Source organism: Bombus affinis, unplaced genomic scaffold (assembly GCF_024516045.1).
Source record: "Bombus affinis isolate iyBomAffi1 unplaced genomic scaffold, iyBomAffi1.2 ctg00000861.1, whole genome shotgun sequence".
Taxonomy (NCBI): domain Eukaryota; kingdom Metazoa; phylum Arthropoda; class Insecta; order Hymenoptera; family Apidae; genus Bombus; species Bombus affinis.
Genome location: NW_026109404.1, coordinates 5,441 through 30,037, shown reverse-complemented (window position 1 = coordinate 30,037; position 24,597 = coordinate 5,441). Strand labels below are relative to the sequence as shown.

General features: G+C 34.0%; 2 protein-coding genes and 2 long non-coding RNA genes across 6 annotated transcripts; 2 read left to right on the top strand and 2 right to left on the bottom strand.

Annotated features, from left to right (window-relative positions):
• Window positions 1-704: 704 nt before the first annotated feature.
• Window positions 705-1,312, bottom strand: LOC126928346 (uncharacterized). Its single transcript, XR_007716568.1, has 2 exons — window positions 1,164-1,312; window positions 705-1,047 (listed from the first exon to the last, which is right to left on the bottom strand). It is a non-coding gene; the product is annotated as an uncharacterized LOC126928346 (long non-coding RNA).
• A 2,880-nt stretch (window positions 1,313-4,192) lies between these two features.
• Window positions 4,193-5,800, top strand: LOC126928347 (G-patch domain and KOW motifs-containing protein-like). The gene is made up of 2 exons (XM_050744129.1): window positions 4,193-4,426; window positions 4,697-5,800. The coding sequence occupies exons 1-2, from the start codon at window positions 4,208-4,210 to the stop codon at window positions 5,219-5,221; spliced, it is 744 nt and encodes a 247-aa protein (XP_050600086.1). The 5' UTR covers window positions 4,193-4,207; the 3' UTR covers window positions 5,222-5,800.
• A 304-nt stretch (window positions 5,801-6,104) lies between these two features.
• LOC126928348 (omega-amidase NIT2-like) lies at window positions 6,105-8,690 on the top strand. Of its 3 annotated transcripts, none has more exons than XM_050744130.1 (4): window positions 6,105-6,414; window positions 6,857-7,025; window positions 7,305-7,538; window positions 7,690-8,690. In XM_050744130.1, the coding sequence occupies exons 2-4, from the start codon at window positions 6,938-6,940 to the stop codon at window positions 7,779-7,781; spliced, it is 414 nt and encodes a 137-aa protein (XP_050600087.1). In that variant the 5' UTR covers window positions 6,105-6,414; window positions 6,857-6,937; the 3' UTR covers window positions 7,782-8,690. The 3 variants fall into 3 exon arrangements, with proteins under 3 accessions (XP_050600087.1, XP_050600089.1, XP_050600088.1); XM_050744132.1 differs by lacking the exon at window positions 6,105-6,414 and adding an exon at window positions 6,483-6,505; XM_050744131.1 differs by lacking the exon at window positions 6,105-6,414 and adding an exon at window positions 6,635-6,785.
• Window positions 8,691-20,053: 11,363 nt separating this feature from the next.
• Window positions 20,054-21,505, bottom strand: LOC126928345 (uncharacterized). Its single transcript, XR_007716567.1, has 2 exons — window positions 20,560-21,505; window positions 20,054-20,450 (listed from the first exon to the last, which is right to left on the bottom strand). It is a non-coding gene; the product is annotated as an uncharacterized LOC126928345 (long non-coding RNA).
• Window positions 21,506-24,597: the final 3,092 nt, after the last annotated feature.

The window sequence follows — 24,597 nt, the reverse complement described above, 5'->3', positions numbered from 1 at the left end:
TTATAATTATTGTCAATAATTAATTATTTATAACCATTTACGCTGTATTATATATCATTAAGATTTATCTTTGCACGTATCAAGATAGTAGATAACAAAATTATGTTTATATATTTATATTATGTGTATATATTTAGATATCTTCTTAGTTGCAATTTTTTCGAATAATATCGGCGACCAATCGAAATAGAAATTAGTGCGGAAAGAGGGGAAGGAACCAAAATTTGAAAATCGACATCGGTAACTCAGTAGTTATAGAGTAACTCAATCGATAACGTAGATTAACTAGTTATAAATGAAAATATATTTAAATTCAAACTTTAAAAATTAGAAATTAAAAGGCAGAAGGCAAAAAATTATCGCCGAGGATTTATATAATAATAAATAGACAGTACATTCTTTTTGTCTGTCTTACCTAGAAATAAAACAGTTAATTGATGATTATCGTATAGTGTGTACTCATAGCATAAAATTTGTTCAATGAATTAAAAATTATATTTTTTAGATATGTAGACATTAGCGATGTATTAATCCGGGAAGCTCGTCTACCTCGGAAATATCGAGTCTGCGACAACGTCGATTTGGAAATTATTCTTACAGAATATGAAAATTATTACAAGATGAAATTCCAAAAATATCCTATATTGTGCAAGAAAATAACTGAAAAGGAAATAAAGACGAGGGAAATGACAAATGCGAACAAAGTGTAAGAATTTAAATTATTTAACACTATTCAACGTTCTCAACGTATTCAACGTATCGATTACAATATCATTCAATCTTTGAAGAAGTAGTAAAACGTGTCAAATCTGTTAGCAAACAAACGAGAAGTGAGTCTGTATCTGGGTCTGTGAAAGGGAGGAATGCACAACAGAAGATGAGGGGTGATGCTACGGATGATATTAATCTCGCAATGACAGTGACATCAATTTTCGCCAATGAAAGCGATGAATCTTCATCAGAAGAGGAGAGCTATTTAACATCTTAATGGAACAATCCACGCAATCAAAGATATCAAAATAGGCTCAGAAGCTTTATATAGACAATCTGGAATTATGGAAGATTATTGAAGACATTTCATGCGTAAGTTATTTTCGATTAATATACGTATTGTAAATACTGATTTCAGTAAAGCTTTAAATAACGAATTACATAACACTTACGGAAATTAATACGGAGATTATGCGCCATTTCATCTTTGTATTGTCGTAGGAAATCATACTGACAAAATTAAATGTATATTGGGACAACATCGTAGGCCTAGAGGAATGTAAATCTGCTATTAAGGAGGCCATTGTGTATCTCCTCAAGTACCTTATCTTTTTTAAAGGCCCATTTTCTCCCTGGAATGTCAATGCACCTTTTTTAACATAACGGCCAGCTCATTGGTGAGCAAATGGAGAGGTGATTCCGAGAAGTATATCCGTGTAAGTTGATTTCCTTTGTCTATGAAGAAGAGATTCTGGAATATATCATATATAATAATAATCATATATAAATAGAATAGTTACATTAATACATTTGTTAAACTGAACAGGTTTTATTTGAACTTGCCTATAATTTTTCGCCTACAATTATTTTTATCGACGAGATTGACTGGATAGGCACAAATAAAGGAGTAAACTGTACATTGTCTGAACCTGCAAAGAGATTCAGATCAGAACTTCTTTCTAGATTGGATGGATTAGTATCTAACGAAAATTCTAATGTAGTTCTTTTGGCTGCAACTAATTGCCCTTGCTATGTATATCACGCTATTTCAATGTTTTCTAAGTAGAAAATATCTTAATATCATAATTATTCATTATCTTAATCTTAATTATTGTGTTGTGCGGAATATTCCTTTGTTATTATTAATATAACAGAACAATAATATTTATTGTAAATATATTATTAGGGACATTGATGCAGCTTTACGCAGATGCCTTGAAAAGAAAATATACGTATCATTACCAAATGAAGTTACTCGACTTGGTATGTTCAAATTATACCTTAGCAACCAGTTATTAGAGAATATGGATATTGTAAACCACATAATAAAATCTACTGAAAAATATTCTTGCGTGGATATAAAATTGCTTTGTAAGCAAGCATGGCTGCTCGAAATAAGTCCAATATGGGAAAAACTTGAAAAAAAAAAAAAAAAGAAACATCTGTTACGACTTTGAAATATGAATTAAAGAATTATGAAATAATAGCAAAATTGTTAAAAAACAATGTCACCTACAGTTACGGATGTGGATAGATATGAAGCGTGGAATAAATATGTATGCCATAAGAACATATTTTAAAAAATATAAATGCTTATCATATAAAAATATAAAAATATAAAAATATAAAAATATAAAAATATAAATGGTTATAAATTATTAATATAATTATCGTTCGAAAAATTGTTCGTGTGCGTGCATGTATGTGTGCGCACGCGTTATAAACAAGTTTGAAATGTTCGTTCTACATATATGTATACGTGGTATACATCTTCCCTTATAATATATAATATGTGTAATCTGAGTGGTAATATCTCCACGTATTACATATGTGTTAGTGTATTTTATCGATAATCTGTCTTTTATTTCCTTTTATCTTATTAACGCATGTATGGGCGCGTATATGCGCCGGGCGAAAGCTATGGTTATATATGGGATTGTTAACAAATAAAAATTAATCTAGGTGTTATTAAAGAAATTTGTTTCACCTTCTAAACTTTTTGATGATTGGTTTACTTTGAATATTTTGCATATTTTTGCATATCATGAGCATTTTGTACATTTCTATACATTCAAACTTTCTATGAATATAAAATGATCCGCACTACTATCTACTTCATAGTATACTCTATACGTTTAAAATGCTCCATTAGAAGCTTAAATCTATCAAAATACAGCTCCTAGGGAAATGTGAATTTTCACATGAACACATAATATCGATTTTCTCATTGAAACGTATAGGCAGGTATATACTAGCATAAGCCACCTTCGGCATTTGGCCGTATGATGCAGCACTAGCTCTGTAACATAGAAAACCATAGGCGTCAGTTCTTCTTATTTCCTCTTTGATATATGTTTACTTTAATGTCACTTATTCAGACGCTTGATACATTGTCGGAATGAAATTTTAGTAATGTGCAAGTAATTTTGAGTAGATTAATAAAGTATAATAAGATATCAGATTCATGTACGTAGATTCAAGTGACATCAATCTTTATGTCTAGTATATACATGTGTATTGATCTATAAGTCAGTGTTAAAATAACAAATAAATGGCAGAAGAAGGAAAGAAGATTTCCTTCGGTTTTGCGAAATCTATTAAGAAACCTGTGTTAAAAAATGCTATTCCACAAGAAAAAAAGAAAGTTGATTACATTGAATGCCTTGATGAGAAAGGTATTAAAGTAATAGGGTGAGTTCAAAAAGTAAAATTTATAATCAAGAAACATATAACCTCAACCTAACCTATAAAAATCACCAATAGCGGAATATATATATTTGAAAACAATTTTTTTATTTCAATGAGGAAGAAAAAAAAGATGAACCTCTAATTATTCCATTACTAGGTTCAAAAACCTGGCATGATAGAATTCTTAATAAAATAGATGCAGACATTTTCCTTCCGAAGGCAGATAAGGAAAAGGTAGGAGACGCTAGTGTTAACGAGGCAAAATCAAAGCTATCTAATGGAAAAACATCGCCAATAATATCAATAAAGAAAGAGCCAGTTGAAGATAGTGAAAATAAAGTTGTTACTTTAGAAGAGCAAGCGACTAAAGAAATCATTGGGGAACTTAAGTCAAAGAATAAATATGAAACTAAAACAAATGATTTAACTTTACCTTTAGTAGAAGATGAATCATTAAGAGGCAAAGAACAGGTACGTTATCAACATATTGATGTGCAATGCACAGATGTATTACATTTGCATATTATAAATATCGTTTTGTATTTTTCAGTCTACGTTAGAAGATTATGAAAAAATTCCTATTGATGCTTTTGGTGTAGCAATGTTAAGGGGAATGGGATGGCAACCAGGAAAGGGAATTGGTTGAAATGAAAAGTATGAATTTTACTCTGGATTAAATTAATTATATGTATTTAATACATCACTTATTGGAAAGTAAACAGAGAACATCATTTTTTATTTCACAATCGTTTATTCTAACTATTACAGATTAGTAGCAGCTGTCATACCAGAATTACGACCAAAAGGTATGGGTCTTGGAGCAGACAAAGTAGCATTGCAGAAGAAAAATACAGATTTCAAAAAAGAAGAGGAAGAAGTTAAAATCGAGAAAGGAACATTTGTGAAAATTATAGCTGGAGAACAAAGTAATAATTATGGTCAAATAGAAGGATTCGATGATGATGCAGGAAGGCTCATAATAAAACTAGCTCTTGGTGGAAATATAATATCTGTAAATGAATTTATGGTACAGCCAGTGACTAAATCAGAATATTCTAAGAACTCAAAAGTTCAAAGTTAATATGAAGTGTTAGTTTTTCATTAAGGGACATTTAAGAAAATAAATTTGAATTGACATATACATATAAAGACATAATCGGACATGTAGAAAAACTAATTCAAGAGTATCTGTAAGTGTGTTGTTGCATGCAATTTTTTAAAGGTCCCTTCTATCTTTATATAAAATATGATAAATGTAGAGGTTTTAGATTTCAGTATTTTATGGGGTTAATTTCAGATACAAAAAAGTATGAGGAATATAAGGACAAGGAATCCAAGGGACTCAAGCAAAAGATGGATAGAAAAAGATCAATGTCCCCTGACCCCGAAGACGGTGAAGAACAAAAGTAGTAATAAAAGAAAGAAAATCGGAAGTACGATGCACAATAAGAACAAGTATGATAAAGTGGGGGATAAAAAATCAGAAAGACGAAAAAGGCGCTCCGAATCTAATGATGACAGCGATAGTGATTCTGAAAAGAAGAGACGGAGAGAAAGAAGTAACTCTAATAGTAATGATTCTTATAAATTAAAAAGATTGAAGAAGTCAAAGAAACGTAAGAAGTACGATTGCTCGTCTGAAAGATCAAGTAAAAAACGAGACGACGAGAAAGATCAAGATCTCGATCATTTAGTAGGCAGTAATATTTTCCAGGAACGTATTCGGTCATTTTACTTTCAAGATAAATTGTACAATTTTATTTATACAGATTTTATAATAAAGTGTATTTTTACAAAAGTATATTTCTTTTCTTACCCTTAACTGAAAATTACATTTAATTATAATATGTAATAATGTTTACAATTACATCAAAGTTAATGTCCTAAACTTTATCAATAATTATTAAAAATCCCCGCGTATTGCTTACGTAATGTTGATATCGAGTAATACCATACATAACCTCAAAGAACATTATGATACTTACGAACATCGTTAAACAAGTAGTGCGAACGATGTCGAGTAAGTATTCACTATGTATAAAGTATTTATAAATAAAAAGTATGGGAAATATATAACCGAGTGTATTTAACTTTTCCAACATTTTAGCATTTCGCTTGGCGTTGGTACAACTTCAAGTAAATGAAGTAAAAAGCAAAAATGTAGAGCGGGCAGTTTCCTACATTTCAAGCGCGAAAGAGCATAATGCTGATATTATCGCTCTTCCTGAATGCTTTAATTCACCATATGGAATACGTAATAATTTGTTTCTTTTTCTAATAATTTATTATATGTATAACAACTATATAGAAAAAAGTAAAAGTAGACAAATTACCTTAACGTTCATACTTCCATAAAGATTGTGAATTGACTCGAGAATATAGAATTTCCCCATTTTTATGATTATCGTGATTTTTGTATAAATATATTTTTTAAGATACTAATAATTAGATACTTATAAACTAGTATTATCAATTATTTTGTATTTATAATTCCACCTATAATAGTTAAAAATTAAAGTTAGTTAAAATCTAACTTTATGTTTCAAAAAGTACTAGCAAAGTCGTTAAGTAACAAGTCACTGGTACTGACCCAAATAGCATGATTGTAATTAAACATTTCTAAATATTCATTTTTCATCTTGAACCTGTAGAAACAATTTATTATATGTACTATTATCTAAGTAATTATATATTTAAGTAAATCTAAATATAAAATTTAGTTATTTTAATAATTTAAAAAATAAAAAATTGACAAACATTTCAACCTAATTTATGGTTGGAACAAAGGACAGTTATTTTTCATTAATTGAAATATTGCAATGCAGAATAGTTTCCAAAATACGCCGAGAGTATTCCTGATGAAACGGTGAAACGAGCGTTGCTTTATCGAAGGCAGCTAAGGAAAACAGCATTTATGTAGTTGGTGGTACGATACCTGAAATAGAGGGCGATAAATTGTACAATACCTGTACTATTTGGGGTCCCGATGGAACTTTGATAGCAAAACACCGGAAGGTAAATAATATACCTCCATGTGGCTTTGAAATTGAAAATATTGGGGTGGAGAAAGTGACTCTATCTAGGAATAATTTAGGAATATGCATATGTACATACGTGTACTATAACCAATTCTATAATTTAAAAAATATGTTATAGGTTTATAAAATACGTTTTGATACGAGAAACATACATTTTTGTCGTAATATAATATATAAATTTTTGTACAATATATTTGTTTTGTAATATAAATTTTTCACATAGGAAAAAACTTATTTTTTCTTAAAAAATATTCCTTCTCAAATATTATTAAATGATAAAACTTTTTAATAAAAGAAAGTGATAAAAACGCTGTCAGTTATTAAATAAAAAACAATTAAAGTTTAGAAGTTCGTAACATTGATGTTAAATTACAAAAGTTACAGCAATAGAGTTAGCAACTATATTTTTATGTTATTAGGTACATCTATTCGACATCGACATTCCCAACAAGATTACTTTCCGAGAGAGTGATTCACTCAGTCCTGGTAATTCCCTAACAATGTTTGATGTGAAGGGCTGCAAAATAGGTATTGGCATTTGCTATGATATCAGATTCGAGGAAATGGCACGCATTTATCGGAACAAAGGTACAGTAGCTTAATCGAACAATACTTAACTAGCATGAAAGTAACTATCTTTCTTAAATATATTCTATATAAAATATAATCAATATAATCTGTAACTCTGTATAAAAAGGAGCTTAATTTAAAAAACCAGTATATTCGCTGAAAATGAAATAAATAAAAGAATTAGAAGCACGACAAGAGGACTGTTCTCGCATATTCATAAATTATGGAATATGGACTGTGCAGCTACAAAGTTAACTAAAATTCAGTGGTCTCGTATTTCCCATTTCTCTGTGTTAGGTTGCCAAATGCTGATATATCCGGCGGCATTCAATATGACCACTGGACCACTGCACTGGTCATTACTTCAGCGTTCCAGAGCGAATGACAATCAATTATACGTCGCCTGTATATCACCGGCTCGTGTTCCTTCAGCAAGTTATGTCGCATGGGGACATACACAGTTGACAAATCCCTGGGGGAAAATCCTTTATGATTTGGAAACTCAGGAAAATATGGTGGTCACCGATATCGGTAATTTCCAGCTTAACATTAAAAGCGAGAAATCCATGATGTAATTAACTTTTAGTCTCGTTGGTTCATCGATTTTGCCGGCTCCCTCTGTATTTGTTGAATTTATTAGCAAGCATTACTTATTACTTCGTATGTTTTTCTTTTCTCTCAGATTTGAAAGTTGTTGAGGAAGTAAGGGCTCAGATACCTACATTTTCTCAAAGACGTACGGATTTGTACGACACTGTCTATAAAAAGGAGTAACTCTACACTGAAACAGAAAATGTTTTCTTATAATATTTCTACTACAATACCGTTTTTTTTTTTTTTTTTTTTTTTATGACTTATTACTAATTACTTATCATTTGTACTAAATGAATAACTCAATTAAGAAAACCAAAATGTTATAAATAATAATCTGTATATCTTGTGTATCAATATGTAATTGGATATTGTAATAATATTGGAATGTCTTTGATCAGGGATATGATAAAGAACACGCGAAGACTACGTTCTTTTGAACATCTTTAATATCCATCATTTATAACATTAAACATCTTTTTAAATATTTAGATAGATTAATACGTAACTCTTTATATATATAAACATTAATTTGAAGTTACAAGCTTAGAGAAATTGGTCGATTAATATTTATAGATCGGCTGTCTTGATGAAAGGCTTAAAGAAAGCAAAAACATAACAATGTCGCAAATATAATTTATAGTTTAACTTCTTTCTTGTATCTGTCTGCCTTTCACGATGTTTTACCAATTACAATAAGTAATTTCGACTTCTTTGCGCTCCGTTTTAACGCATTCGAGACCGAAAGAAATTCATATCAATCAGTAGGCATAATATATATAACTGTACATAATATATTATAGTATAACATAGTATATAATTTTATATTTTAAAAACATGAGGCATAAAATTTAAGATTGTCATCGACTTAAAATTAAAATATGAAAAGAATATTCCAGAGAGAGAAAAGCACAGTATCATTCTAACAAAACATTCAGATCGTACTGACACCCAGGAATCGTATTACAATAAAATCTCGGTCTCGAATGAATTAACACGAACGATTAACATGAAACACACTTGCGGCTTAAACACCTTCGATATCGAGGAAATTCAAACTTTACAAATAAAAGCAGCCTGTTCCTCTTTCCACCACAGACTCTCATACCATATCCGCTCTTATCCAGGCTTTTACTTGAAATCTCTGTCTATTTACAATTTAAATTTACCCGGACCACTCGTTGAGTCGGCAGCCCTTTATAAATATATAATGAACCCAGAACATATACCTGTGCCCCTAGCTGGTATCAGCTCTAGTAACGTTCATACCGGAACTTTCATACGACGCCAATTTGTCACGCGTGAACATCGATTCTTTCAGGGGTCACGGCTTTATGGGATTATATCCTTTAAAGTAATTAAAGTGATACTAATGATACAGAATTTTTTACAAATATTTAATATGTCCATAAAATAGGAAGTTTCGTGCTCTCTTATTTTATATTAATTATAAATTAGTAAGTTTTACATTTGTTATCTATAGATTTAATAAATTATTAAAATTCCATGAAGACATATTCTGGAACACATTAGAAGATTTTGCTGTAATTTACAACGGATGCTCCGAGTACGAACAGGCAGTAAACGAACAAATAGAAATTCAGGCTATTGTGGTAGTATAGCTCACGTGGGATTTTAAGCTCGAATTGGACTTAAACGTTACGATCGTCGTGAATAATTACGATATATACCCTGTACGACGAGCAGAGAATCTTAAATTATTAACGGCAATTCCTTTGTGCAAAGTGCAATTTTATTAACGGCCTGTAACGAATGAACGGCTCGTTTTGAATAAAGTTTACATTTAGAAAGTAAACACAGAAACACATTTTAAGAAACTAAGATATCGAGTTCTACTTGTAAACATCAAGTGCTCTTCGTTTGAGAAGATTACGAGTCTCTTCTTCGATAACGACATTAATTAAGAAGTTTCGATACCGTTTATGACATTAAGATCTCATTAGTAAAGTTATATCATTAAAATCTTACTGTTCCTAGAGAATATAATATAGTTAAAACTTCCAGAGGATCAACAGGTAAAGAAATTGTTGATAAAAGCATTGTTAGTGACAACTGACTGTAATCGATATCTGCTGGGTGAAGTTGTGTGTTCTGAGAATCTGTGTTAATGCAAGGATTCTGTTACAAATCATCAACTAAAGAGCCAGCGGGCACGTCCGACCGATCGATCGATACCACGAACCTCGAATGAATTAACGCTCAAGGTGGAACGGATTTAATAGATCGAGTGTTAGTGTAATTTGACACTTTGTTTACACTTGCTTTATGCAAACAAAGTTTGATGTTCTGAACTCGATGGTTATAAGATCTTATTGAAACTCCAGTATTTCACCCGCACGGTACGACACTTTGTTGATGATTGTCCTTGTATGTTGTTGATACTCCCCATCAGCCGTTAAATTTTGTTCGTCTATCGTACTTTTCTAGCCAGAGGTTTTCCCTGATGTTTTTCCCTACTGTCTAAGTCATCAGGTTTGCAGCTCGGGGAGGACAGATAATTCGGAATTTCCCAAAGGAAGGAGAGGTGCCGTCCGAGCCATAAAGGGACGGTCACTCAAAATGCCGAATAGATTCATTTAAATAATTATGAGAAACAAGTAAGTTTTGTAAGCACAAGTTTTCAAATGTTATAGTTTGAATCTGTTCTTATAATTTTAAAAAGACCTTACAGCCAGGATCTCTAAAAAATTCGATGAAAATTCTCATGAGACATCAATTGAAACAATTAAACGCAACAGAGAATGGGTATAATCATATAATTCCTCCCCATTTCAAAATTCATTCATATACATCGATTTTTGTTTTCATATTTGTTTTATGTGTGAAGAATATGTATTTATTGGCATCAAAATATTTTCTGTTTCAATTCCTGGTCATTTTAGATCGAAACTTCCAAATATCGTTGATTAAAAATTTTTTAATTTTTAAAATGAAAGGCACTAGTTATAGGACAAAAAGTTGTTTCAATTATTTGAACATTCTGCTTCATTCCTACAATAACATATTTTATTTTAAATGAAAACAAGAAACAATACTATTGTGTATAAGTTTAACGGAGTGACACAGGTGATTTGTAGCTAACACTGTAGCTAACATAGTTTCTGCAATATACCCTTTAATCGAATAGAAACAAGGGGATTTTAGAAATTTCTATTAACCGACAGTATTGTCAACAAGTTTTAACAATGACTGAAGGTTGCAAAATTAAATATAAAATGATTTATTAATAGCATATGCAGTGTTAAATTTGTAAATAAGCAGTTTATCTTTTAAGAATAACAAAGACACCAGAAAATAAAAATAAAGAATATTCTAATTATATTGCAAACTAACGAATAATGTAAAGAATTTATTTTTGTTATCTATATCACAGATTTTAGGTAAAATATTAATTTACTTATTATTAGGAGATTGAATTTGAAATATAATTATAATTTATAAGGGACACCTTTAAACTAGCAGATATTTGGTAGCAGTTCTCTAGCCTTTGTACAATATAACACAGTTCAGTTTAATTGAGTTTAATACCTTTGACCAGCCAGTTTCCAATTTCATTTATGGCATAATCTCCTGACAATTTCATACCCTTCGAAAGAAACACGATTTTCTATTATTGTTTTACAATCGCGGAATATGATCAGTGTTTCAATTAAGCTCCACTGTTTTAATTTCCCGTCTACGCACGATGTGGGTACACCGTTTTTTTGTTGTTTTTAGATACAAGTGACGAGAAATTATGAAATGATATTTTAAATTTAAACTGATTTCATTCATTGATTTATTGTTTATTGTGCGACAATGGTAACTTGTTTAAATAAAGATTTTATAAATAAAATATTTAAGGTCTAAAATAATAAATTAACACATGTGAAAACATTAAAGCTGTTACCCTTATTCATGGTCTTGTTGGAACGTGTTTAACGAGCGTAACGTAGGCGTGAAAACGAAAACGTTGAGACTCTTGTGGCGTAAAAAGACTGAATTCCTCATAAAAATACAAGAAACGAATACAAGAAACGTGCACATAGTTTATTCTCGACCTTGGATACATAGAACCAAAAAAAAAAAAAAGAAAAAAAAAATGGGTTTTCTGAAACTTTCGTTTCTCGTGATGAGTACTTTATGATGCAATAAAAAATTTTGTCTGAAAATTATACTCAAGATCAATTTCATGATCCATTTTCTCTAACAGATCTCCATCTTCCACAGCTATAACAAATAATTTTTTCACACTCTATACATTTAACATCGATTATAATTCTGATAATTGAAACACCGAACATCAATGTGTTTATTCACTACGCTAACACAGATAACAATTAACAACTTTGACAACTTCCTGGACACCCTGGGCAATAGATTCATAGCTGGATTCCTCGGCTGATCTCTCCTCTGATCATTCCCCCGTGATAGTAACATAAATGTCCCCTCCTATTGAACCCTTCACTTGTGCAGAGATCATAGAAGCAATCAGTCGCCTAAACCCCAAGAAAGCAGCAGGTCACCACCTAATAGGAAATAAAGCAATCAAGTAACTTCCGATAAAAGGGATTGCACTGGAAAAAAACAAGAGATTAAGAAAAAATTCTGAAAGAGACACAAATCAGTAGTATTATTTTATATTACGTTGCGAATTACTTTTCAAAGTAATTCGCAAGTAAGTAATTTCAAAGTATTTCAAAATATAGAATAAAAAAAATTAAAATATTACAATTACCATCAATAAGCTCAGCGTCCACATATGACTATGTGACACATAGTGATTGACGCTTCCAGATATGGGACTATGGTTCTGAAGTGAACCATTTCTGGGTGAGTCATCGACGGTAGTGACATTAAATTCGATCGGATCTTCTGTGGGGTTTAGGCATTCGATGTTGCAACATCTGCGTTCATACCGGAACTTCTTGCACTTCTGTAATAAAAAGAAATCGATTAATTGTACGGATCAATCGTCACTAGACTATTTGAAAATTCAGGTTATTCAAAGAATGAAAGAAGAAGGAATTGCTCCAATTCCACCATTGCTTTAGCAAAACTAGTATTTGAGAACCATTAGTCAAATATATTATAACACTAATACTAATACTAACGGTTTCACCGTCGAAAAGTGGATCTTTCTAGCATGTCTACGCAAATGAAGGTTGGAGGGGGGAGGGGGAGGGGGGAACTGTACATGCGCCAAACACCTTTACGTTCGTAATTTTTCACACAAATTTACAACTGTAGGGAAAAAATTATCTCTGATGTTTCAGATGTTAGAAATTGACAATATCGCATAACGGAATGCTGTGTTCTAGATATTCTATTTTTGTTACGAAAGTGGTACAAACGAAGTCCACTTAAGAATAGTACAACAAAATCGGTTGACGTTAGGTTATCATGCAGATATCGCGGCTTTTGCTTTGGAAAGCACGCAACTGCCAGTCTCGTCGTCCCTTGTAAACGAGAGAAAGATATTGTAATTGGTCGGGATTAACATAAAACTCGTCGCATGCGATCAGATGGCCTGAATGTTTAAAAAACGAGAGTAGAGTGCGTGCTACGTGGTTCTAACAGTTTAGGCGGAAACTAATTATTGTAACCGGAGCCGAGATATGTAGCGATATTACTTTCCTCGACAAAGCGTATAAGGTGAGGAAAGAATCGCGATAAGGTAGAACAAGAGACAGGAATTCTTTACGTAAAGCAGATCTGTCAACTAGATAGAGATCCTACAGCTATAACTACAGTGAATCCGTACTCTGGCGAATTGTCGTTTCACAAATAAAGCTTCTGAAAAACGGAATTCATAGAATATAACTGCTGTTGTAAGAATCTATATATCTGATTTTGCTGCCGTATTTGTCAGAACGTTTGTTTATCAAAAAAACGCATCCTCTGTAATCTTCTGTAGTTTAACAAGGCACAGTTAATAAAAGAGATAGAGCGTTAAACGGTGACGATTTAATCACAGTTAAATAGATATTGGTCTCTTTAGTTAAAATGCCCTATGATTTATTTGCATCATTTTTTTTCCATGCAATTTAAAATATTTAAATAAACAATATTTACCAAATATTCAAATATTTAAAGAAACAGTAGTCCATACAATATAATTTTATTTGATGGTTATTTGATATTTAATATTTTGGTTTACATACAAAATTGAAATTATACTTTGCTTGAGGACAAAAATTCTAATTGCATTCCTAACATATACCAATAATTATTGATCGAAATAGAAAGAACTGCAGGACTAGGAAGATTACTTAGCATCTTATATAGCCTGGCAAGGCTCGAACGTTTTATCTTCCTGTAGATTTTCTTTGCTTTTAGACTTTCCTTCCATTTCTCTGAATTGGTATCTTCTGTACACTATTTATAAAAGAAGAATAAATTACATGTTACATCCAAGTTACCAATCCAAATAATTTTAAGTAAGAAAAGAGATCTAATGCAGCAGTTTCCACTTAAATATAGATCCGACGATTATTTACGAACAAATAGTATAAATCTTTTAGCAATATGAAATTCGCAATATTTATTCAAATATTTATATTTATAGTACGCCATTAGCAAAGAAGACATGTTTGCGTGCGTTATCGATTTTACGCTTTTGCCACGCAAACATGGAAATTGCGATTCGAAATTGAATTTGCACTGGAAACGGTTGACGTTACGACATCAATAACATATTTCAAAAACACTGACGATATCATACGGAATCAGAGAGATTCTATGAGAAGTTAAACGCATAATCATCCTATTGTAAATAACAGGAACAGAAAGTACACAAGGAATAATACAGAATCATCCTATCATCCTATCCTATTATACAGGATTGCTTTGATTCGAGCTCAAACATAGGGAAATCTGAAAGAATTTTTCGCAGAATTTCCTTCCCCTTTGAATTAGCTTTTATACAGAACGACTTTAACCTTTTCAAGGAAATACCTATAGAGTGTGACGATCTATGATTTTAAATAGAGAGGTATATCTGAAAAGAGGTGGATGTAAAACGTAGCATATAAAACGTAGATCAAATCTTTATTCAAGGATTTTTTCTCTTCGCAGAGAATCAGGTTTTCAAGAACGATCGAATATGTATGCACTTGATTTACACGTGAAGTTGTCATTAAAAATATTGTTGCGTTTAAAAAGATAAATATTCATTTAAATTTAATGAAATTGTTAGTCCAATTGTTTTAAGCTTAAAGATATGTAGGTGTCACATTTATATATTGAAAACCTGGGAGCGGCATTAATTAACAAACCTAGTCACGCGCACACGTACTTTAAAACCATGCTTGAAAATCGATATTCCCTGAAACAATGCATCGTTCTGCGCTTCCAATTTATTTTCGCACGAAGAATCAGTCCATTCATCGTTGCCGTCACCATCGCTACTGTAATCTATATTACTCGAATAAATTCTATATCTTGATTGGAAAATCGCATATTTTAACGAACTTTCTGTGTTTTTTTTTTTTTTTTCTATGATTTTAATTGGCAATTTCCGAAATTGAACTATAGCTTGAGAATAAACCGATAATATTTGAGGGTATATATACATACATCATGTTTTTGATGGGTTTTGTAGTAAAATAATTGTAGAAAAAGCAAACTTTTTAAGAAAAAATTACCATATTCGAGTAATAAATTATAGAAAATTACCAATGTAATTCAGCTAATTAGTGCCCCAGTTAATTTCGATGTTCACTACCACGCCACTTAAGAAGTGGTTTCGTGTCCGAGCGGATTTCCCCCACGTAAAGAAAAAAAGAAAAAGAAAAAGGAAAAAAAAAGAAAAAGAGAAAGGAAGAAAAAGAAAAAGAAAAAGGAAAAAAAAGAAAAAGAGAAAGAAAAAGAAAACGAAAAAGAAAAAAAAAGTTAATTTGGATGTTATAAAATGTTATATAACCAAGAACTTATCTTCTACTTGGTAGTCGCATAAGAGAAGACCGAGCCATTGAATCGCTCAAATCGATTAGCTGATTCGCTTAACGTAATTTTACTTCCGATGACGTAAACAAGAGCAGAAAGTACACAAGTAATAATACAGAAATGTCAAATGTACAGAAGAATAAATTTCGTTAAATCATTAGCACGTAACATTTCCTTATAATTCCATTTGTGTATAGCAAAATAGCTTGTGTGCTTTCATGAATTATAATTGATATTTAGAAGCTTTCATGTAGGTAGATATATAACTCGTGTTAATTAGTAATTTAACAATACATCATGACAACATATCATTTTCGTTTCTTCGTTTATCTCGTTATGCGCGTAAACGAATGTGTAAATAAAGACATATAATCAACGATAACATGTAGTGGCAAACATGATAATTATCGACAAAGGAGAATATTGGTGAAATGATTGTGGGTGATTTCACTCGGTGTATCGGTACATAAACTTTGATAGACATTGCCGGTGGATTCGCTGTCGGTGAAATCGTGTCGATGAAATAATTGTCAGTGATTTAAAGATAACCCAATTTATTGATCTCCCCTTCATAGAGTTGTACGTCTCTCTATAAAACATATTCTACCTGGAAGGGCTGAAACATTTAGCTTAGTCACACTAAACTGGACTGGACTGCAAGTAAGAAGATTGAAATGCAAAATTCACGTGTGAGCGCAACGATTTAGATGGAAAGTTCGATAAGGCGATTATGTATATTAACCCGAAAGAAAGCTCATGGCTTTGCAACGCGTTACACGCAACACGGAATTTCCCTCGCTGAAATAATCCTATTACAACGATACGATTTTCCTTAACAGATCTCGCAATGTAATTCTCCCTCTACAACTTTTTATTAGGTTTGAAACACGAGAGTTTCGAAGCTCTGCAAAGTCTCGCGAATCTAGAAGTCGAGTTTCAACGTATTTTCGCTTCTTATTTTATAGCTGTTAATAGTTATTATCTCACTCTGCACGTACATCAAACGAGTACTTATGTAAATCCAAAGGAAACGGAAACAACCGAGAATAATTGAGGATAATTCGAATACGTACCGATTAGTAAAGTGTTTGGCAAAGAAAAAAAAAGGAAAATTGTATCGGAGAAATAGGGGAAAAACGGTGGCGTACATCAAGCAATCTTTATGGCTGTAATACATTTATTATTCATTTATGTTCATTTTCTATCGCGTAACAGACGTTGAAATAACGAGCATATAAATCTTGTATCGCTCGACCTGACTTTTCCCGATGGAAAAATATTCACCAGCCTGGGATCGTGCATCGCTAATTACTCCGTTCTACTTTTCGAACGCGTTTCCATCCATACAGGAAAGCAAGAAGGCAAACCCTATCGCACAGTCATGAAGAGATGCAAAAGCAAGAAACCAACCAACGACATGCCGATCGACATGGTGGAAGCAGTCCTACAGAGGCTATTCACCATGGGACACGGACCCTCCCATTACGAGGGCCGCGAAGAGGCAGAGACCGAAGAAGAAGGAGACATCAGCTTCAGCGTCGTCATCGGCGAAGGCGATGTCGTCGATGCCGCCGTAAGAATGAACACCAAGAAGGCTGCAGGAGTCGATGGAAGACTCCTGGACTGCTGGAAGCAGGAGCTGGAAGCAAGCTGGAACCAGACTGCTGGAAGACGGCCAGAGTAATACTGCTAAGGAAGCCGGGAAAGGATCCCAGTCTCCCTAACGCGTACCGGCCGATAAGCATACTCCCAGCCATGAGCAAGATCTGGGAAAAATGCTTTAAGAAGATCATCGAGAGATGCATCGGAACGGACCCGTTCCATCGGAGGCAGTATGGGTTCAGAAAGAAGAATTAGCTTAGCGAATACCGATAAGAACAGGAAGAAGCTGAAACGGGCACAACGAACGGCCCTGTGCATAACAACGACGGCATATCGTACCGTCTCCCACGCGGCACTTTGCGTGTTGACCGGAAATCTCCCGATCTACATAAAGATAAAGATGCTCGGAGAGACTTACGAGTGGAACAGGATCCATAAGACCAAGATCGGCGCGGATGACGGCAACGAGCTGAAGGGGGAACTGGAGGCGCAAGGAAATTAATACCGAGTGCGCTGCTATTTACCAAAAAGAAGATGGACATCGATCATCACAGCATGCAGCTGTTAACCGGGCATGGGAGTGTGGCGGCACTCGACACTAACTAGTGTCGGACGACGGCAGCGACATCTACAGCCCCCAGTGACAATTACAGCGGACCAGGCCCAACTACCACAGCTATCACGCACGTCCAATAAATATATAACGCACACACGGCCACCTCTACAGGAGTTTCGGTGTCTATAGAAAGAGGATTGGCAAGAGCAGCGACAGCAACTGTCTCGACTGTGGAGACCCTAACGACGATGCAGAGCACGCCCTCTTCACGTGCCCGAGGTGAACGGACAGAAGGATTGAGCTGGAGAACGCTCTTGGCGAGAAGATAGACGTGGACAATCTGATCGCCACGGTGACCGCCAAGAACGAGAGCTGGGATAAATTCAGGCAATTTCGCAAGACCGTCATGTCTCACAGGAGGGTGACAGCGAAGGCCTTGAAGGAGGCAAGGAGGAGAACGAGAGCAACAACAACTACGCGGAGCAGTGAAGGCAGAGATACAAGACAACAAAGAACCACAGAAGGAGATCAGCCCAGTATTCTGAACTAGCTGAGAAGATGACGAGAGCAATACTGAATATACAGAATAGCTGCCCGACGAAGAAGATACAACGGGGCATGAAAGGACAACCCTGATGACTGCCGACAGGTTTTACCGGGGTTGTCTGTCCTCAAAGCAAAGGAAAAAGGAGGAGGGGTTTTTAGTGGGTATGGCAACAACATCCGCCCGAGTCCCACATAACCCAGTGATGCGGATCACTGGGTATGCGTAACAGCATTTTCCCCTCCTCACGCAAAAAAAAAAAAAAAGAAAAAAAACTATACACTCTATCAATTTTAAGTTGATAATTTCGTTATTATATAATTTTTCTTAGTCTAAACTGAATCCAGGAAGAAGAACTTTCATCCAATTACATACTTCATTAATTCATGAATTGTATTCGTTACCGTACGTACAAAAAGAAAGTTGACTGATATAAAAATTCAAAGGATAGAACTTCTAAGCTCGCGATTGGAAACAGATTCAGTTCAATGGTTTAATTTGCCATTTAATTGAATTCTCTGGCAATTTCAGCGAACTGTGGGCTTTAAAAGTGTCCCGCATTCAAACGCAAGACTTCTCCTCCACCTTTCTCTTTCTTTCAATTCCAACCTCAAGTAATTGACCTATTAATTCGACGATATATTTACATGCTCGCAAGGGATTCAAACAACTTCGTTGCGTTAAATTCGCAATTATAACCAACAGGAATGTCTCAATCAATGTGCAGCTCGAAACAAATAATAGATAATTAACTTTTCAATATAACGATTGATATGTTTGATGAAGAAAAATGTATGAATTTTTAAAAACGTCTCCTAGTACATTTAGCATTTTTATAGTAAAAACTTAGAACACACACGCACACATATACTATTCCATGAAATGATTTACACAGCTATGAGTCTAATCCTATCATATTATAAAGGGATGAACGAACTTTTCCTAATAAATATAACTTTATACAAAATCTTGTTTAAAAAAATTAGTTTTTTATTCTCACTAAATTAATTTAATATCAGAATATATAATTTTAGTCGTTATCAAAATTTTATGTCAAATGCGTTCATAGATATATATATAAATAAATGTCTAATCCTATGTATTTATTTCAACTGAAATCTTAACTTAAATATTTATTAACAATATTCTGACGAATATGCAATGAAAGATAAAAACAAGTTTATTTTTCCTATAGAATGTCTCATGCTTCTTACTCATTTTATGTTTCTCGTTGTCAGTGCGTAACTACTTATCAGCCGCATGAATGCTAAGTTTTACTACTGAGAAACGAAGAGACATATAGATGCAAATATACGCTATCTCGCGTGAAAAAACATCAGATACATTAACCAGAAGGAATATCCGATACATATAAAATTCATAGCGTAGTTATTTATACATACGGAATATTTCTTTCTGTATGAAATATTCTTTCTTCTGAATTCTTATTATAAATGTATGTCCATTTCCTACCTTAAAATGTCTCTCCTTTGAAAAACTCCATTTAAATATAACGATCAACAAAATATTACCAATAAAAATATTGAAACGAGATGCTGAAAGAACCTTTTAATGAAGTACAAATGATTATTTCAACTTTAATTCTGTTAAATTTGAATTGAATCATTTATAAACCGAACAGGTGTATAAAATTTTATTGCGTAAAAATCGTGAAGCTGAAAATTAGGAACGAATAACGAATGAGTAACCTAGTTTCATTAAAAGGTACGTGTACGCCGATCCGTGTAACAACTTCGACACTCCAATTATTATAAAGCATGTATCCTTCAGAGATTTTTTGCGCGAACGCAAGATACCTTTTACACGTGCAACTGAATAAGTGGAACGTGATTTTCGATATTTCTTCTTGTAGAACTTGTAACAACGTAACTGTTTCACGAATATTTTCCCTGACACTTTTACAACGATGCGTAGAAATCTCCTTTTATAATTAATAATTTCAGCATTTCTCTGAACAGTTTCGTTGCGATTAAAAAATATACAAAGCTTACGACGTGCTTGTTTAAAAATATTTATATGGAACAAGATTTCGAATTTGTCGCATCAATCGCGATCTCAGCAGGTGTAAATTAATTCGTTCTAATGAACGAATAAATTAAACGACTCGTGACAAAAATTATCCCTGTCCATGTTTGTCTTTCTAAAACTAATTCAAGGCGAGTTAAATGAATCGCTGTGTACCCTATTCGCGCAGCATGTGTTTTAACGACCAGCATGCAAGCGTTAACGGTGTACTTTAGTTTCTCATGGTTGTGTTAAGCTGGTTGCTCTTAGAATGAGCATATACTTACCGCAGGAATTGAACAGCGGAGACGCCCGCAAGATGTTGACTTCGAATTGTAACATATGCAGTGTATGCAAATCCAAGGTCCCGGCACATACATCTGTCCATGTAAGACAGATCGTCCTTCGAAATCAGTACAGTTTCCTCCTAAATGCACTGAAAACGATTACCAGCGTCAATATCTTTGTCACTCGACAATCGTACGCGCAGTTACGCTAACCGTTTTAACGCCACGCAGCGTGATCACTCTATTCGCGTACCGTGGTAAATTGTGCCACGATGTATGGTCACGATCATTAATTCGCAACGCGCTCAAGCGTGCTCGTCGCGAGTCATATCAGAGTTTCCTCTCGTAATTACTCGTTTTTCAAATAATCATAAACCAAATAAAAAAAAAAACCAATATAAAAAATTACCTCTTGAATCGGAAAACCAAATCCTGCATTATAGAATGTTATCACACAAACGAAACGCAGAGCATAAATATTTCGCAAACTTTTGAGTGTTTGTTGTAACGCTTCCAGTATAACCGATGAAATGAAGCGCGAGCACGTCGAACGGTATATTTCGATGAAAAAAACAGGATGAAAAAGGGCAGCGCGATCGCGTCGATCGGTACTACTCGCAAATAAATAAACGAAGCGCTATCGCGCTGCACAGCACAAACCGATACGGAGTCTTGAAACATCCGACACTAAAACGGTTAATAACATTACGAAAACGACCGTACCAGGAAATTTTTGTTCAACGGATCCGCATTGCGGCTATCACGATGCTCCTTCGTTGCATCGATGCTTCATCGATGAGATTAAAGCACCGTTGAAATAGGTTATTCGATTTCTTACATGGGCAAAAAGTTTTTATATCGTGTTTGCTGTTTTACTTCGCAAGTGTGCTTTACAGTATACGTTAGAACTCCAAGTCGAGCTATCCGAGTTAAAGTCTCTTGAAACTTAAAACGGCACTTAAAGGATATAGGTATAATAGAAGGTTCGTTTAAAATTCAAAAGTGTATATACGTACATATACATTTGAATAAAAATAGCGGATAATCTCAAGTAAAAAAGTAGGTTCGTGTTAGTAAAATGGTTTCAAAATACTTGTCAAAAGTCAAACGACTTGACTAATTAAGAATGGATGTAAGAGATTGAAAGCAAAGGGCATCTAAGAGTATCAATTAAGTAACAAACTCACGGTGACAAAGAGGTTTTCACTCGCTCGAATTCAAATAAATCGGTTAATTTGAGCGAAACTTTAGGTGCACGAGAAGCGACACGCGTCCTCAAGGACTACGAAGGTTCTACTCGAACGAATGAAAACTTTTCTCTGGCCCGGTGTGTATACACAAGACGTGCGAATTTAAAGTGCAGATTGTATTAATTGAAATAATTGGTTGGTTTGATCAAATTAATCGTTTTAAGCTGAAATGACGAAGGTCATCCAAGTAATTGATGTCCACTGTAATTATTTGTTAATCGCGCGTGGAATCGGAACGATTCGACCTCGTTCCAACGCGAATCGTTACTAAGGCAGAGACGGCAATTAATAATTGTCGCGTCATTTGTTCGATCGTGTTCACAAATTCAAATACGGCTGAGTGGCGAAAACCATTTATAACACGTCCCGTACCGCGTAGGTCGTATACATATCTCAGGATGAATTTTTCGTACTTCGCCGCATATATTCTCCATGTCAGACATACCATAAAATATTTCGTGCAATCGCGTATTCCTGTCTAATGTCAGGAATTCTCTTTCCATAGGTCTGCGTTTTCCATATTATCTATTTTGCTTATCAGTAAACATTCTTACAATTTGTGATTAATACTGTACGTACAAGAACGTTAAGTTTTTGACGTTGTAATATTTCACATGAAATAATAATGGCTGTATATCGACTAACTTATTAATTAATTAAATTCGTGTATATCAAGTTTCCTATCATTTAATACTTTCGTGTAACTACAGAGATTTGATACTATGAAATGAAATATAAAACTTGGTAAAAAAACGCGCTTCGTTAGGAAATGAGGGTAATGATGCAAATATTTTTTGTAGCCATTATATAGAATTTCGATGGTATAATTAATCAGTATCAACTTACCAGCCCCTGACGGGAAGAAAGTGACGAAAATAACCTGCAAGCAGATGAGAATTGCAAGTATTTTCGAGTACAGGTCCTTCATGGTTGTAAAAGATCAGGGGATGTTGTCGCTCTAGAATAGGCGAAAATCAGCTGTTTCAATAACTGCTTTGTGGGCACTGGAGTGCGTAGACCAGAAATATCTGCGACAAAAATCAGAATACATTTGTTTTCACATGATTCGATCAATTTTGTGTAGGACTAAGCTGATTGAACCTAACACGGGATAATTGTCCAACTTACGACCTTAACAAGCCCGCTTGATTCTCTATAAGTGCTTGAAATTGATGCTTGTATTCTTTCCAGATTAACAAGCTTTGCCCCCCCCCCAACCCCCTCCCTCTCTATTTCCTTAGATCGAGTTAGACTGCCACAACATATTATCTTTCTTCTTTTCTTTTCTTTTTTTTCGATCTTTTAAAGCCTTAAATCGCTGGTTATTATAGTGTATACATTCAATTACTCTGTAAGTCGTAAGTACATGTTTTACGTTATTTTTTATTTTCCAGCTAAATTCCACAAAAACAAGAAATATACTTCCAACGTGTTTTCACGTGTCTCTAGCAAAGATCTGAAAAACAAGTTGCGGCGCAATTTAAAACGACAAATAGCACCGTGTGTCTCGTTGTGGCAACGCACGCTTCGTCAGCTTTTTAAAAGCGCTCTCTGTCTGCTTTTTTCTCTCTTCACCGCCTATTCGTTTTTTCTTAACGAGTGAAACCGTTTTTACGAGGACGGGAGCACAGAAATGACGTACTGGCAATTCTGTTTCGTGATGACACAAGCAGCCCGGTTTCAGTGAATTAAACCTGGCCCCAAGCTTCCAATTATCTCTCCCTTCCTTTCCTTTATTTTTCCCTTCTATATCGAGTTTCAGGTTTTCTAAATTTCCATTACAATCAACTATGGCTTTTCTCTATTTTATATGTTAGCCGATGATTCATGGCAAAAACGTCGGCTGTAAAAATATTTGGAGTTGCAACAGCAACAAGTGTGTTTTCTCAAACAGAAAATATTGGAAGCGTACTCGTTGGCAAAACAGTTCACGGATAGTTCGTCCTCTGCTTGTTATTTGTTTCAATACCGTTAGCAAATAAATTCATGAAACATAGTGGTGTCGCATAAATTGAAAATAAAAGCTTTGCGTATACTTGGCAGTTGAACTTTGGCTATTATACGTATGTTATATATGTAGTATCGTGGACAAAAGGCCTAAGATATCTGCCGAACCATAAACAATGCCGCGAGAGCCGCGGCATCGTCGGGTACATCAATGTGTCGTCGGTTCTTTTTAAGTGGATAGTTTCGTGGAAAGGGCCTGCGTGACTCTGGCCACGGGCGTTTCGGGACACGTGTCCGATAGGACGGGAAAAGACAAAGAGACGCTAAAGGCAGTGTTAGTTGAGAAGCCGGAGAAGACGGATGCAAAAGGTGTGCAGAGTGTGACTTGAGAAGCGAGAGCGAGCGAGTGTAGAAGCGGAAGAGTGTGAATCGGGAAGTCGGAAGCCGTCTATGAGAATAAGACGTACGACAGCATCGTAATCATTTCGTTGCTTCGAACATTATTTATTAAATCAAAACATCATTACTTGTCCTTTCCTCTAAGACCCATTAAGATACTACATATATATATATATATATATATAGAAGATTGCTTAGAATTTGGAGCTTAATAACATATGTCAAAATCATTGACATTAAAGAAGGTGAACCTTACTTACGAAATTTCCTTCCGTCAAATGATACATAAAAATTGAAAAAAATAATATACATAGTTTTGACTTTCTTCCGCATTATAATTTGAATCACTCGATTTATTCGACTAAAGATAATCAAGCAATAACCTCACTTTACACGTATTCTCATCACGTGAAATAGATCACATCAGGGATTTTCAAAAGTC